The sequence below is a fragment of the Oncorhynchus kisutch genome, linkage group LG28, assembly GCF_002021735.2.
Source record: "Oncorhynchus kisutch isolate 150728-3 linkage group LG28, Okis_V2, whole genome shotgun sequence".
In the NCBI taxonomy this organism is placed as follows: domain Eukaryota; kingdom Metazoa; phylum Chordata; class Actinopteri; order Salmoniformes; family Salmonidae; genus Oncorhynchus; species Oncorhynchus kisutch.
Window position 1 is genome coordinate 29,624,345 of NC_034201.2, and position 13,738 is coordinate 29,638,082.

At 40.6% G+C, this 13,738-nt stretch overlaps 1 protein-coding gene across 1 annotated transcript in view; it reads left to right on the plus strand.

Moving 5' to 3' along the window:
• The first annotated feature begins 832 nt into the window (after positions 1 to 832).
• LOC109873473 (junctional adhesion molecule C) overlaps positions 833 to 13,738 on the plus strand; it is a 40,910-nt gene continuing 28,004 nt past the window's right edge. Inside the window, exon 1 of the mRNA XM_020465129.2 lies at positions 833 to 956. Coding sequence (XP_020320718.1) covers positions 872 to 956 — 85 coding nt within the window. The 5' untranslated portion in view covers positions 833 to 871. The remainder of the gene's footprint in view (positions 957 to 13,738) is intronic.

Genomic DNA, 13,738 nt, shown 5'->3' on the forward strand with positions numbered 1-13,738 from the left:
CCCTTTTATGTATTAATACTTAGTACTTACATAGTTGTCTGATATTGAAAAACCATAAGAACTGTAAATTCCTTAGGGAGAAGACACCATGACAACGCGAAAAGCGTAATGCAATGAATAGTATTTTTTCCCCCTCCAGTTATCAATGCAACGCACATTTAATAATATGTAATTGTCATAAAATTGCAAGCAACATATTTGGGCCACACACATTAGTGTGGACTTTCTAGTAGACACGATTCCAATGGTTGGCTTAGCTATATAAAAGCAATAAGGATTGCGTGCATAATCAATTGAGATTGACAGAGATAAATAGCTGATTCTTTCAAGCCTGATCTGCCTGATGACACAGCTGTGGGGTTCTCGTTAAATGCAGTTACAATGGACAGGATTAAGTCAGTAAAAAGAGCCTCCAATCAATGCTAATTAATCCCTTGTTTACTCTACACAATTTGAATAGTCAACAAAACATTCCAAAGGCCATTTGCTTTAGGAAGGATGCCAATTGAGTGTTCTATTTTTAAGAATGGAATTTGTCTGGATATCTGACATACAAAGCCTACTCTGAAAATCAATTTAAAAAAAAGAAAGATTTGTAAATGTTATCTTAATTGCACAGCACAGAATGTTGTCTGATAGAATAGAATGGGTAAAATGGGTAGCCTAATACAGTAGTCCCCGATCAGAGATTCGAGCTGCCTGGTCCACGGTTGTAAAACGTCTGGTCCTCCCACATCTTGTCAACCATACATTCTTGACTGTGTGAGTGATGCTATCGGTAGCCATGGAAACCCGATACAATAGATTCATTCCCCCTGCCTCTCTCCCTGGCCAGTCCTCTCCATCCATTGAAAAGCTCTTGACTTTGCGCATGTACGGCCAAACTGAACATTGCATCGACTCCAAGATGGCGTTAACACGTCTGGCTTGCATTCTGGTCCTCCTCTCAACTCACTGTAAGTAAATACATGAGGACTGCGCTTTATTTCCCTAGCCTATTGCCGTTGCTGAGACATTCTGGACGAGACATTCTGGACGTGACACTCGCTTGTGTCATTTGAAATTAGCTACTTTGTTATTTGCGAGACGTGATCTGCGTAAGGATATAAGTGATCATTCCTGACCCAACTCTCTCAGTAAGCTAGCTATAGCCAGACAGCTATTTTGTTATTAATAGATGATGTTCTGATTTAAATGGAGATATATTCAATTTTTAAGTAGGCAATCGAAGATCAGAATTAAGAAATGGTTTGGTAACACTAGAGCCTCAAGCCCTGTTGTGTTGGCTCGTTGGAATGTTTGATCTATCCGAAGCCGGACAGTGCAGTTTGGCATTTGGAAGTGTGTCTAGTTTATCGAACTCTTCAGAGATAGAAACCTTTCGTAAACTGCTCTACATACAGTTAGCATGTTTTAACTGGCTACAAACTTTACATTATGAAATAACAAGAAGAGATACAATGTATCCGTTAATTTAGATGCTTGTTTTTAAAAAGGGGATGAGTCGAGTTCCCCTTTAGTCTGTCTCCTTACTTTCAAAAGTGTTCGACTGTAAATACATATATAAATGTGTTATTGTCTAAGAAATAAGTACTTGATATAAATATACGTTTGCTTAAACGTTTTTAACGTGTTTGAATTGTGGTTGATAAAAGTTCAGACTCGCAGTATTCAGTGATGCGAGATAACGTTTTTTTCCATTGGGGAATAAAGACAGACAGTCCGCGGGAGGAGCCTATCTGAAAGCAGCAGGCAGCTCGCTTTGTCAGCGTTGAGAACTCTTTGAAGAGCGGTTCTAAAATGTAGATTTTGTAACTTTTTATTAGCCATTTCAGATTAAGCGATTTGTCTCGGCATGTAAACAGTTATTGTTTTGGTTTGACCCTAATTAAAACATGAAATAACTATTAGAACTGTTTACAATTTGGCCAGATGCAGAGACAAATCATTCAGCTATGTTGCTGGAAGAGTATGATGCAATTTGTTCCCATGAAGCGCTCCCTCGTGTTTAACTCATGCATACTCAGATCCTTCTCAGACGGAATGTTTAATCATTATGTTGACATTTCAGAGATACATTTGTATCAACTTCCACAATTGCTGATGTCATTGACATGCTAAATTAAACGAAATAGAACTCTGAATAAGAATAATTAAATAAAAACATTTTGAATTGTTCCCAAATGTTTCCTAATAGCCCATAGCAGGTGCTATAGCTTACCTCATATTACAATTGTAATGAGAATTTGAATCAATAAGTTAAGGCTACTGATATACACAACAAATAAGGCTAGATTTAGCAGGATCTTAAACAGCACCACATGATGGACTTGTGGTGGTCATTTGCTTTAGGGTTTAACTGTTTTTCCTGAAGTGCTAAGCATGTATTGAATCCTTCTTGAAGAGAGAGACACAGAACAAAAGGAGACACAGACCTGTGTGCCTTCAGCCCCTCTGGTCATCCAAGTGTGTGGACTGGCTTAATTATCTGTGTATTTAAATATGGATAGCAAGAAGGCTGCTTCCAAAGATGGTGCTGGTCTTTCAATGTCACCCTGGAATTAGACCTACTGAGAATCTGATTTAGTGTGTTTGAAGTCATGTTGCCTATTATTTTACAGTTTACCCAGTTGTTATTGTCTGAAGGCTATATACTATAGTTAGAGCTGGTTAACCTTGATTGTTGTTGGAAAGATTGTTACCACTCAATTACAGTTCTGAAAGAAAAACATAATTCACAATTTCAGGAAAATAACTTGAATCAGCTTTGTACATTTAAACACCTGTTACTATGTCATTTGATTTTATTGCTTAAATGTACAAATCTATTTTACCTCTTTTGTTATGCACATTCTTTTGTTGGTTTTAGGCTAATTCATCATTGGCATGTTTTTTTGTCATAGTTTGAATGTATTTTGAATAGGTATGAGAGAGATGTACAGGTTTTTTAATAAGACGTCGGGCCACCACGAGCCGCCAGAACAGCTTCAGTGCGCCTTGGCATAGATTCTACAAGTACACTATATATATAAAAGTATGTGGACACCCCTTCAAATTAGTGGATTCAGCTATTTCAGCCACACCGTTGCTGACATGTGTATAAAACTGAGGACACAGCCATGCAATCTCCATAGACAAACATTGCAATAGAATGGCCTTACTGAAGAGTTCAGTGACTTTCAACTTGGCACCGTCATAGGATGCCACTTTTCCAACAAGTCAGTTCGTCAAAATTCTGCCCTGCTAGTGCTGCCCCAGTCAACTGTAAGTGCTGTTATTGTGAAGTGGAAACGTCTAGGAGCAACAATGGCTCAGCCGCAAAGTGGTAGGCCGTAAGTGTTCAATTGGGTGTTAAATTGGGTTGAGATCCTGTCAAGACTTAGAAGTGCCAAGATATGTGGGAGCTTGACAGTGCTCAAAGTGGAACAGTACCAAGCCAATATAAACCAAGCCAATATTCTTTGATTTTTATTTGGACTTGCGTGTATTGTTTTGTATTGTTAGGTATTACTGCACCGTTGGAGCTAGGAACATCAGAATTTAGCTACACCCATGACAACATCTGCAAAATATGTGTATGCAATCAATACAATTTGATTTGATTAATATTAAGATATTTCCTTAATAGTTTTAGAAGAAGCACCTTCACAAATCTTAACCCTTCAGGTCCAGTCACCTCTATTTGAAGTTTGAGAATTATTGGCTTCTTTGACCTCAAGAAATGCACATTTATTCAGTGGCAGTAAAACTGGTTTCCAGTCTGAATAAAAGTGAAAGAAAGATCAATTACAATGGATGTGGCAAATGTCATTTCAGACTTGATAAATTACCCTTTAGCAAATGATTGGGAAATTGATTAGGCTACTCACGGAGACATGGCCAACTGAAATGTGAGAACCTGGTCTAGTTTTTTTGCCCTATGGCAGCTCACAGTAAGTCTGCTTAAGACGCATACCTCTTTGGGTGAGAAGAGAAGTCCCTTATCTGAGGAGATATGGGAGAGAAAAGCAAGCTGCCTCCTTAAGCATGAAACACATCGAGTATCCCATTGCCGATAGACAGCCTATAGGTACTTTTCACAGTGGGAGGCCGTTCCTTCTCTTACCAGAACAAAAGCGGTACCTGCTTCATACCGACCTGTTAGCAACAAACCTATCGATTCTACTTGTAGAATCACAATGCTCGTCAGCGGCCAACAACGACTTTGAGACAACCAGAGAGTATGAACCCCCCCCCCCAAAAGGGGGGCATTTTCTCCATCTATCCACGGATGAGCCAGTCACACTTCATATGCAATGTAGGCTATGGGATGGTAGCTAGCTAAGTGCACAGATGCAATGCACACAACACTAAATACTTATTCCAAGCTAGCTACCACTGTAGCTAGTATTGACGTTATAATTAAATCACAATGGATTAGCTAGTTTCAATGAAACAGCTGCCTGTGTTAGCTGTCGAGTGTTGTGCAAGCCAGGGAATATGCTAACGCCTTTGCTTAGCTAATGTTGGAGTATTTTCCCCTGATAAGTCTCTCCATCATGGCAAAATGTTTGGTCTCACACACACACACACACACACACACACACACACACACACACACACACACACACACACACACACACACACACACACACACACACACACACACACACACACACACACACACACACACACACACACACACACACACACACACACACACGATGGAGGATAAGACACCGGTCTTTGCTGACTTAATTTAAACAAGAGCCAGATGACAGGTGTTTTCTTCATTGTCTAAAATGTGTGGCATTGCTGGTGGGGACGACAGGAGTTGGTTAGTCCCAGGGAAAGTGCTGATAGCGCTTCCCCCCAGGAGGTGCTTGTTGTCAGATGCTTCCCTTCCCATCCACAGCTTGTGAGCAAATGTTTGGAGCACTCCCTGAATGGCATGCTGGAACCCCCGGGCGAGTCACATACAGCTTGACATTTTAGTGTAGAGAGAGTAAATGGCAGGGAAAAAGAGAAAAACGAATAGCAAGCAGAGAGGAGTGGCTGCCCAGCAAGCACAGAGAGTTAAGAGTTATTCCCAACAGACAAAGCAGTTGTGTGAGAATGGTAGACCCACTGTCCGTTTAAGCTAGCACGGTAGCCCATGTCCTGTAATTAGGCTTGCAGCTCTAGCCTACATTTCCAGTTTGCTTGTAAAGACGTTTGCAGTTAATCTATTCTGAGGTTAGGTTTTGACAACCATTTTAATTGACATTTTGAATAATGTATTATGCACGATTAATGCAGATTCATCTCAGCATTTAGAAGTTACACTGAAGTTAGAGCTAATCATTGGCCAACAACAAGCCCACAATACTAGATATCTACAGTACCTTCTGAAAGTATTCAGACCCCTTGGCCTTTTCCACATTTTGTTAGGTTACAGCCTTATTCTAAAATTGATTAAATTGTTTTTTCACCTCATCAATCTACACACACAATACCCCATAATAACAAAGTAAATTCATAAAAAATGACAAACGGAAATATCACATTTACATAAGTATTCATATCTTTACTCAGTACTTTGTTGAAGCACCTTTGGCAGAGATTACAGCCTTGAGTCTTCTTGGGTATGATGCTACAAGCTTGGCACACCTGTATTTGGAGAGTTTCTCTCATTCTTCTCTGTAGATCCTCTCAAGCTCTGTCAGGTTGGATGGGGAGCGTTGCTGCACAGCTATTTTCAGGTCTCTCCAGAGATCGGGTTCAAGTCCGGGCTCTGGCTGGGCCACTCAAGGAAATTCAGAGACTTGTCCCGAAGCCCCTTATGCGCTGTCTTGGCTGTGTGCTTAGGGTCGTTGTCCTATTGGGTCGTTGTCCTTCACCCCAGTCTGGAGCAGGTTTTCATCAAGGATCTCTTTGTACTTTGCTCCGTTTATCTTTCCCTTGATCCTGTCTAGTTTCCCAGTCTCTGCCACTGAAAAACATCCCCACAGCATGATGATCAACTGTGGGACCTTATATAGACAGGTGTGTGCCTTTCCAAATCATGTCCAATCAATTGAATTTACCACAGGTCGACTCCAATCAAGTTGTAGAAACATCTCGAAGGTTGATCAATGGAAACAGGATGCACCTGAGCTCAATTTTGAGTCTCATAGCAAAGGGTCTAAATACTTATATAAATAAGCTATTTCTGTTTTTTTGCAAAAAATTCTAAAAATCAGTTTTTCCTTTGTCATTATGTGGTATTGTGTGTAAATTGATGAGGGGAAAAAACATATTTAATAAATTTCAAGGCTGTAACGCAACATAATAAGACTGTAGTGTAACAACATATGGAAAAAGGGGTCTGAATACTTTCCAAATGCACTGTACCTTGGATAACCGCGCCACAAAGGACCATGCATGGGATAAAGGCAGCGAAGCACATGATTCCAACAATGGAATGGCCCGAAACAGCTGAGCAGGAGTGGGTGGATGGGTTTGGGGAGAAGGCACGAGTGACCAGAAATATCCATGGTGTCCCTCCCAAACCCCAGACACTGTTTGCTAGCAGCAAATGCGGCATTGTGAATAAAAAGCATACAGAGGAAAAAAACTTCTAATGTACTGTGAATTACTTCACCCCTCCCACTCACCTGTTTTAAGTTGGTCTTAAAGAGAATGAAAGGGTAGTTGACTAAGAAATAAAGCATAGCAGAAAAGCTGGATTTGAATGGTCTTTCATGAGATAGAAATCCACTTGAACTTTGCAGCAAGAACTTGAAAGGTTATTGAAGTAGGCACTACCCTGCTTTTATATATTTTTTCTCCTTTTGGTAAGCAGTAGCAGATGCTGAGGGGAAAGTTGAAAATGGACATGCTTATGTTCCAGGAATGGAAAGCACGTGCATGCTTCAAATGGTAATAAGACTATCGTGTGGAAGAGGCATTGATAGAAAAATAAAAATAGGTCTAGAGCCTGGCTGCTAGGCTGAAGGTAGTTGGCCAAAACCCCCCATGAAAATATAACATCAGCTTTGGGTCGTCTCAGATTTGTTGTTGTTGTTGCATTAAGCCCATCTGTAGGCCTTGGTGGAATTTTGGGGAATTTTGATCGAGGACAACAATTATTTATATTTCTCACAGATCTCACTTTTTTCTGTTGTGAGATATGGCATAATAAGTCTGGAAGTGATATTTCACCTTGTCAGTAGCAGTTGAAATCTGCTGTTTGTAATGCCAAGACATTATCATAAGATGTTTTTTCTGTGTCTGCGGGATCATCTTTGAAATGCTCATCAATTGGCTGTCTGAGTTTAGGGCAGTGTTTTGGTGATTTCCTGTTTGCCGATCTTTATCTGTAGTTACGTGATCCCTAGGGGAAGAACGCCGGAGTGGTTTTCCTCCCTGTGTTCATTCAATAGATTCAGACAGAGCCAGCACATCAATAGGTCAGGAGGAACCGCCATCAATCACACATTGGGATGCTGTCAATATAGGGAAATAATTACAGATTCATTAATGGCAGGGCACAGATAATAGAGTGAATGCTGCTGAAGCACTGCCTGTCTGAAAAGGCAAGGGAAGTCTGGGATACATGCTAGGAGTCATAGCCAGATAATCGCTTTGGATTCTTCCTCTGTTTACCATACTGTCACAAAGGCAATTACTCTCTCTATAAATAGCCAGATGGCAGAATCATATGACAGCCTCAGGTGTTTGAACGCTGTTCATTCCAAAGCATTGGGCTTGTATTCAAGCAACTCTAAATATATGATTTGAGATTAAACATATTCATATCTAAAGCATGGTAAAATAGAAGCTATTGGCATTATCTGAAAATGCATATGTTCATCTTAAATCTTCTCTCCAATTTTTTTAAATCAAATACACATTGATGACAACTGGCTAGTTCCAGCACCATCATCACCACTTTTCTACCCTTCTGAAAAGGCAATTTGGCATTTTCACCAAAAACACTTTTAGTTCCTAAAACAAGTCTATCACCAACAGCCCAACTGACAGTCAAAATACTCTCCTTCCTGTGATCTGCAGAACTGACAATGACTCCAATCCCTCGTAGCAGCCAGCTGAGTTCTTAAGTGTCTTCAACAGTATGAAGGGCAGATGACACCAGCCTTGTGATAAAAAAGACATCCCAATCAATTTGTTGACCATAACTAATCTCTTGATGTAGGGCCTTGCGAAAGAGACCGGTATGCAAGAGCCATGTATGTGGTTGTACGGCCTCCAGGTAGTGTTGTGCGGTTTTGCGGTAAGACCAGACAAAAATGTTGGTGGTCATCCAAAGGAAGTTTTTATTTATTTATATTTTTTTGTTTAACCTTTATTTAACTAGGCAAGTCAGTTAAGAATAAATTCTTATTTACAATGACGGCCTACCCCGGCAAAACCCTAACACGAACAGCGCTGGGCCAATTGTGCTCCGCCCTATGGGACTCCCAATCACGGCTGGTTGTGATACAGCCTGGAATCGAACCAGGGTCTATAGTGACGCCTTTAGCACTGAGATGCAGTGCCGTAGGCCGCTGCGCCACTCAGAACCCATTGAGTAGCATTGCGGTGTTAGGTTCTAAATGAACAGTGTAAAAACTCACGGACGTTTTGTAAAGCTCAAACCAAGTTTATTCACCCAAAGGGTCAGACAGCTGAAGAGACAAAGACATGTTTCCACCAGCACAAGTATATATACCCCAATTTGGATGAAGTCTCCTCCTTCCCTCTAAACATTACGTCTTTATTGCTAGGCAAGAAGTTAAGTGATGTAGGTAATTAACTGTTCCTTAATGTGACCTGACCTCTGCCCCCATTCCTCACTAATCCACAGCTCTCCACCCTTATCAGTGACTGCAACTATGTGATCGCCTTTCCTTTACTCAGTACATTCCAAGCTTAATTGACTCCACCATATACATTCCTCCTACAGATAACAATTATCTTTTGGTGTAGGAACCAGACTGTGGCATTCCTTATTTTCATAGGATACCTGATGATTAACAATATTTGCAAGATGGCGCCGACAGAGATGGTCGCCTCGCTTCGAGTCCTTAGGATTATTTCTTACATTGTTACCCCAGGAAATCTTAAGTCTTATTACATACAGCCGGGAAGAACTATTAGATATAAGAGTGACGTCAACTTACCAACATTACGACCAGGAATACGACTTTCCCGAAGAGGATCCTCTGTTTGGACCACCACCCAGGACAATGGACCTAATCCCAGAAGCTTACCCAAAACAACGGTGCAGCAGAAGGGGCAGATGGAGCGGCCTCCTGGTCAGGCTTCGTAGACATGCACCTTGCCCACCGCTCCTGAGTATACTACTCGCCAATGTCCAGTCTCTTGACAACAAGGTAGATGAACTTTGAGCAAGGGTTGCCTTCCAGAGAGACATCAGAGATTGTAACATCCTCTGTTTCACAGAAACATGGCTCTCTCGGGATATGTTGTCGGAATCGGTTCAGCCACCGGGCTTCTCCATGCATCACACCGACAAGAGATAAACTCCTCTCTGGGAAGAGGAAGGGCGGGGGTGTATGCTTCATGATTAATGACTCATGGTGTAATCATAACAACATACAGGAACTTAAGTCCTTCTGCTCACCCAACCTAGAATCCCTTACAATCAAATGTCGGCCATATTATCTCCCAATTTTGGATAACTAGTCACTTTAAACAATGCGACTTTAAATAATGACACTTTAATAATGTTTACATATCTTACATTACTCATACCATATGTAAATACTGTATTTTATACCATCTATTGCACCTTGCCTATGCCGCTCGGCCATCGCTCATCCATATATTTATATGTACTTATTCTCATTCACTCCTTTAGATTTGTGTGTATTAGGTAGTTGTTGGGAAATTGTTAGAATACTTGTTAGATATTACTGCACTGTCGGAACTAAAAGTACAAGCATTTTGTGACACTCACATTAATCTACTCACCATGTGTGTGACCAATACAATTTAATTTGATTTTGATTTGATTTATTTCTAGTTTAGAAGTCAGCAGTGAGCAGTGAGTAAGGGGGGTGGAGTAGGGGTTTGGTGCACCCTAAAATTAACTATCTGACTATCTATGTGCCAAATAAATTATCACCAGCTCAGGGCTCCAGTTATGCATTTGGTTTGCTAACTTGCTAGTTAAGTGGCTAGCTTGCTCGATCAAGCTTCTTGGTTACAGCAGAGAATCAATCCCCTCCTGGATCAAGATTTTTTTCCATTCAGAAAGAAATAGTGGCCCTTGTGTGCACTGCCAGTAATACTGTATGGCACAGGAACGATATGACGGTATGAAAATCTGGAGTTCATCGTGACTTCTCACTGTAGTGTTTCTCACGTTTCTACCCAAGGTAATCATCCCAGATGCTTTATCAGCCCAGTGTCCATATGCCAGAAATGATTCATCATCAGGCAGAATCTCAGCATCAAATCAAGCTAAATCATTCTTATAACTATCTCAAGCTCAGGAAATGTAGTTGGCCTCTGTGAAGGGATGTGCGAGTCTTGTGCTAAGGCCTGACAAAAATGTTGGCAGTCAGACAAAGGGAGTTTTTGTTGAGTAGCATTGCGGTGAGTAAGGGGGGTGGAGTAGGGGTGTTTGGGAGTTCTCTGTGACTTCTCACTGCAGTGTCTCTCACGTTTCTACCCGAGGTAATCGGCCCAGATGCTTTATCAGCCCAGTGACACAAATGCCACAAATGATTCATCATCAGGCAGAAACTCGGCATCAAATCATGCTAAATCATTCTTCTGGCCATCTCAAGCTCAGGAAATGTAGTCCATTCAAGACTGCCATGCCATCCCAAATAATCCATCAAAGTATGACATGTTTGGTAATACAGTTTCAGTAATTTTGTCCAGAGGTTCTTATTTGGGTAGCTGATAGGTAGGCCTACAACCTACAACTACAGTTTCAAATTGAATGTATTTCACAATAAAGCCTCTCTCTTCAACGAGGTATGTAGGCGTTAGCAAGTTCACTGAACGTCAGAATTATGGTGACTAGGCAATAGAGAACAGACAGAGCTACAATAAATTATTATTGATTTGTGTCAAACAAAGGAAGGCCTTAGTAGAATAAATATCCTGTTTACTTTTGAAAAGCCACCATTAGTATCCGACTTGCAATGTACATTTAGCTGACTGGTCAGATAGTGTTGGTAGATTGTAACCAGACCATCTGGTGACCTGGTATTGGGGTTAACACTTGGGCTACAGTATTAGGCCTTACTGGTAAAAAGGATGATTTTATGCAGCAGAGATGCGACAGTGTAACATTAACTGAGCAAGTATAACCTCAGTAATTCCTTTGTCCCATTAATGCTCTTAATAAGGATACTCTTTATTTTACAGTATGCTATTTCCCTGGCACTTACTTAGAAACGACTTGGTGAAATGGTAATCACTCAATAATAAACTATTTGTTTAGTTTATTTGGGATTCATTGAAACAAGGAGCAGCATTAGTGTTGCTATATTTGAAGGACCAAAAAATATCAATTGTTATCACATCATTTTACTAGTTCATACCAAGTAATTATAAGCAGAGACAAGACTAAGTATAGCTAGACATAAGAACATATCTTCATGATAGCTTTCAGCTGACCTAGTCTGGAGCACTTCCATTAAAACTTCATCATCAGTTAAGCCTGAGAAAGTGTCGGACCAAGCATGTATAAAATACTCAGTGAGCGCTGAAATGTTTGATATCGAGTGACATTAATGGCATTTCCTAATCCTGTCAGAATGTATCACAGGGACGTGGGCAACCCTAGGTTTTTGGTTTGCCATGAGTCGTGCCTGAGAACACGGTAGAAGCCCAGATACAGCATGTACACAGTACAGTTGCCACATGTGTGTGAGTGCATACCCTGGGTAAGTGCCTGAGATATTTGTCGGCATGCCAGACATTGGTGGCGAGTTTGTAACATGGTGGCCCTAGACTGAGCTTCGTAAGAGGGTGTACTGCCTGTAGTACTTGCTTGTCAACCATGTTACAGCAAGCTGTAGAAAAAGAAAAACAATTTGAGTCATTTTTATTGTGACTCAGAGGTTTGGCGGGCATTTGTCATCACTGTAACCGGACGCTAGACAAGGCCGCAGCCTCAGAGCTGTAGAGAGAGTTTAGGCATCCGTGTGCTTAAGAGTCCATTTTAGTAGCAGAGCCTATCGGGGCTGATAAGGGTGCTTGCCTGAACTGGTGACGTTAGCAGGTAAAAAAGAAAAAGAAAAGGCCAATGCGTGGAAGGTCACAGAACTTTGAATAGATTTTCATAAACACTGCCGTGTCAGCCATTGGAAAGAAAAAGCGAATAGGACAGAAAAAAAGATGTGGAACAACTCATCAAATTTGTCACATCTATCTAATTTCTAAGGCAGGAAGGTTGCAATTAAACTAAATTGTCAGTTTCTCAACATTCTAGTCCTATTCTAATGTGAAATGCAGCAGAGACATCCCAAAATGACCACACTATCTCATCTGCCATTTCCTCCTAGATAGTCCGACTTCCCGAGTTGAACATGTTTACACAATGGTCATTATCAGGTCTTACAAGATAACCTTAAAAGGAGCCAACAAGACCTTGGAGAGGTTTTACACAGGCAGAATAATCAGACATTATTATTGGGGATGATTGTGTGAGGCTTAAAAAAGATTCTCACAATGTGGAAAGACACCACAACAAAGATACTAGTACATTCACCATAGCCATATAGAAGAGGTTCATTGTAACGCTGGAATGAATTCAAGACCACTCTAGATGGTATAGAGATATAGAAATTACGACTTGTGAACAAAGCAAATGTATCGTGGCAACATGGGAGATGAGAAAAAGACAGATTAAACTTGTCATTTTAAAACCTATTTAATCCCAATAGAAGCAACAATAATACGTTTGAAGTCAGGATTATAATAGATTGTGATAGAAAATGACATGTTTTCTTTGTTATTCATCCATTTTGTCATGGCAGAAGCTCAAAGGATGAATATGAAGCACTAGGCCTTAATGCAGAATTTGTCGCGTTTCCACTGGACTAACATTCCTTTCTAAAAACAGTGCTCTGTCATTGATTGATAGGACCCTCTATGCATTTACATTTCACACACACACAGTCACAATTAACAGAAAGCTGTACAGCCTCATCCTTTCATATCCCCCCTCCCCCATTTACATTTTAAGGCCCTCACTGTAAAAACCCAGATCTTAAAACATAGGCTGCTTGCATACCCATGTAGAATGTTGAATACAAACCATAAAAATTAATTGTTTTGAGAGATATATCCAGACAGCCCCGCACATTTTAGATGAAAGTACAATGACCCTGGTGGAACAATCTGGTCAGGCGGCACCATAAGAAGATTTGCTATGCTTGACCTGTGTTCTTCATTTCCAGTATGCACTGCTGGTACGATGAAGACATGTCTTATAGTCTTTCTGAAAGAACAATGAGAGCACAGATGTGCGGCTCTTGAAATATTGAACACATAAAACAGCGGAGTGACAGAATAAAGCCAACAAATAAAATATTGAGAAAATAAATAAGAATGGTAGAAAACATAAGAACAAAAGCCTTTTAGTAGGCAGGACGAGTTATTTTACGGTGCTCACACAGGGTCTCGGAGTGTGACCTTTGGATGAGGAGAGGAAAAACACAAAAGTTTACCCCCAGCTTCTTCAGACCCATCCATTCCGGTTGTATCCGGTTTGAGCCAGAACAATGATCTTATGGGTTTGTGCATTTTCACC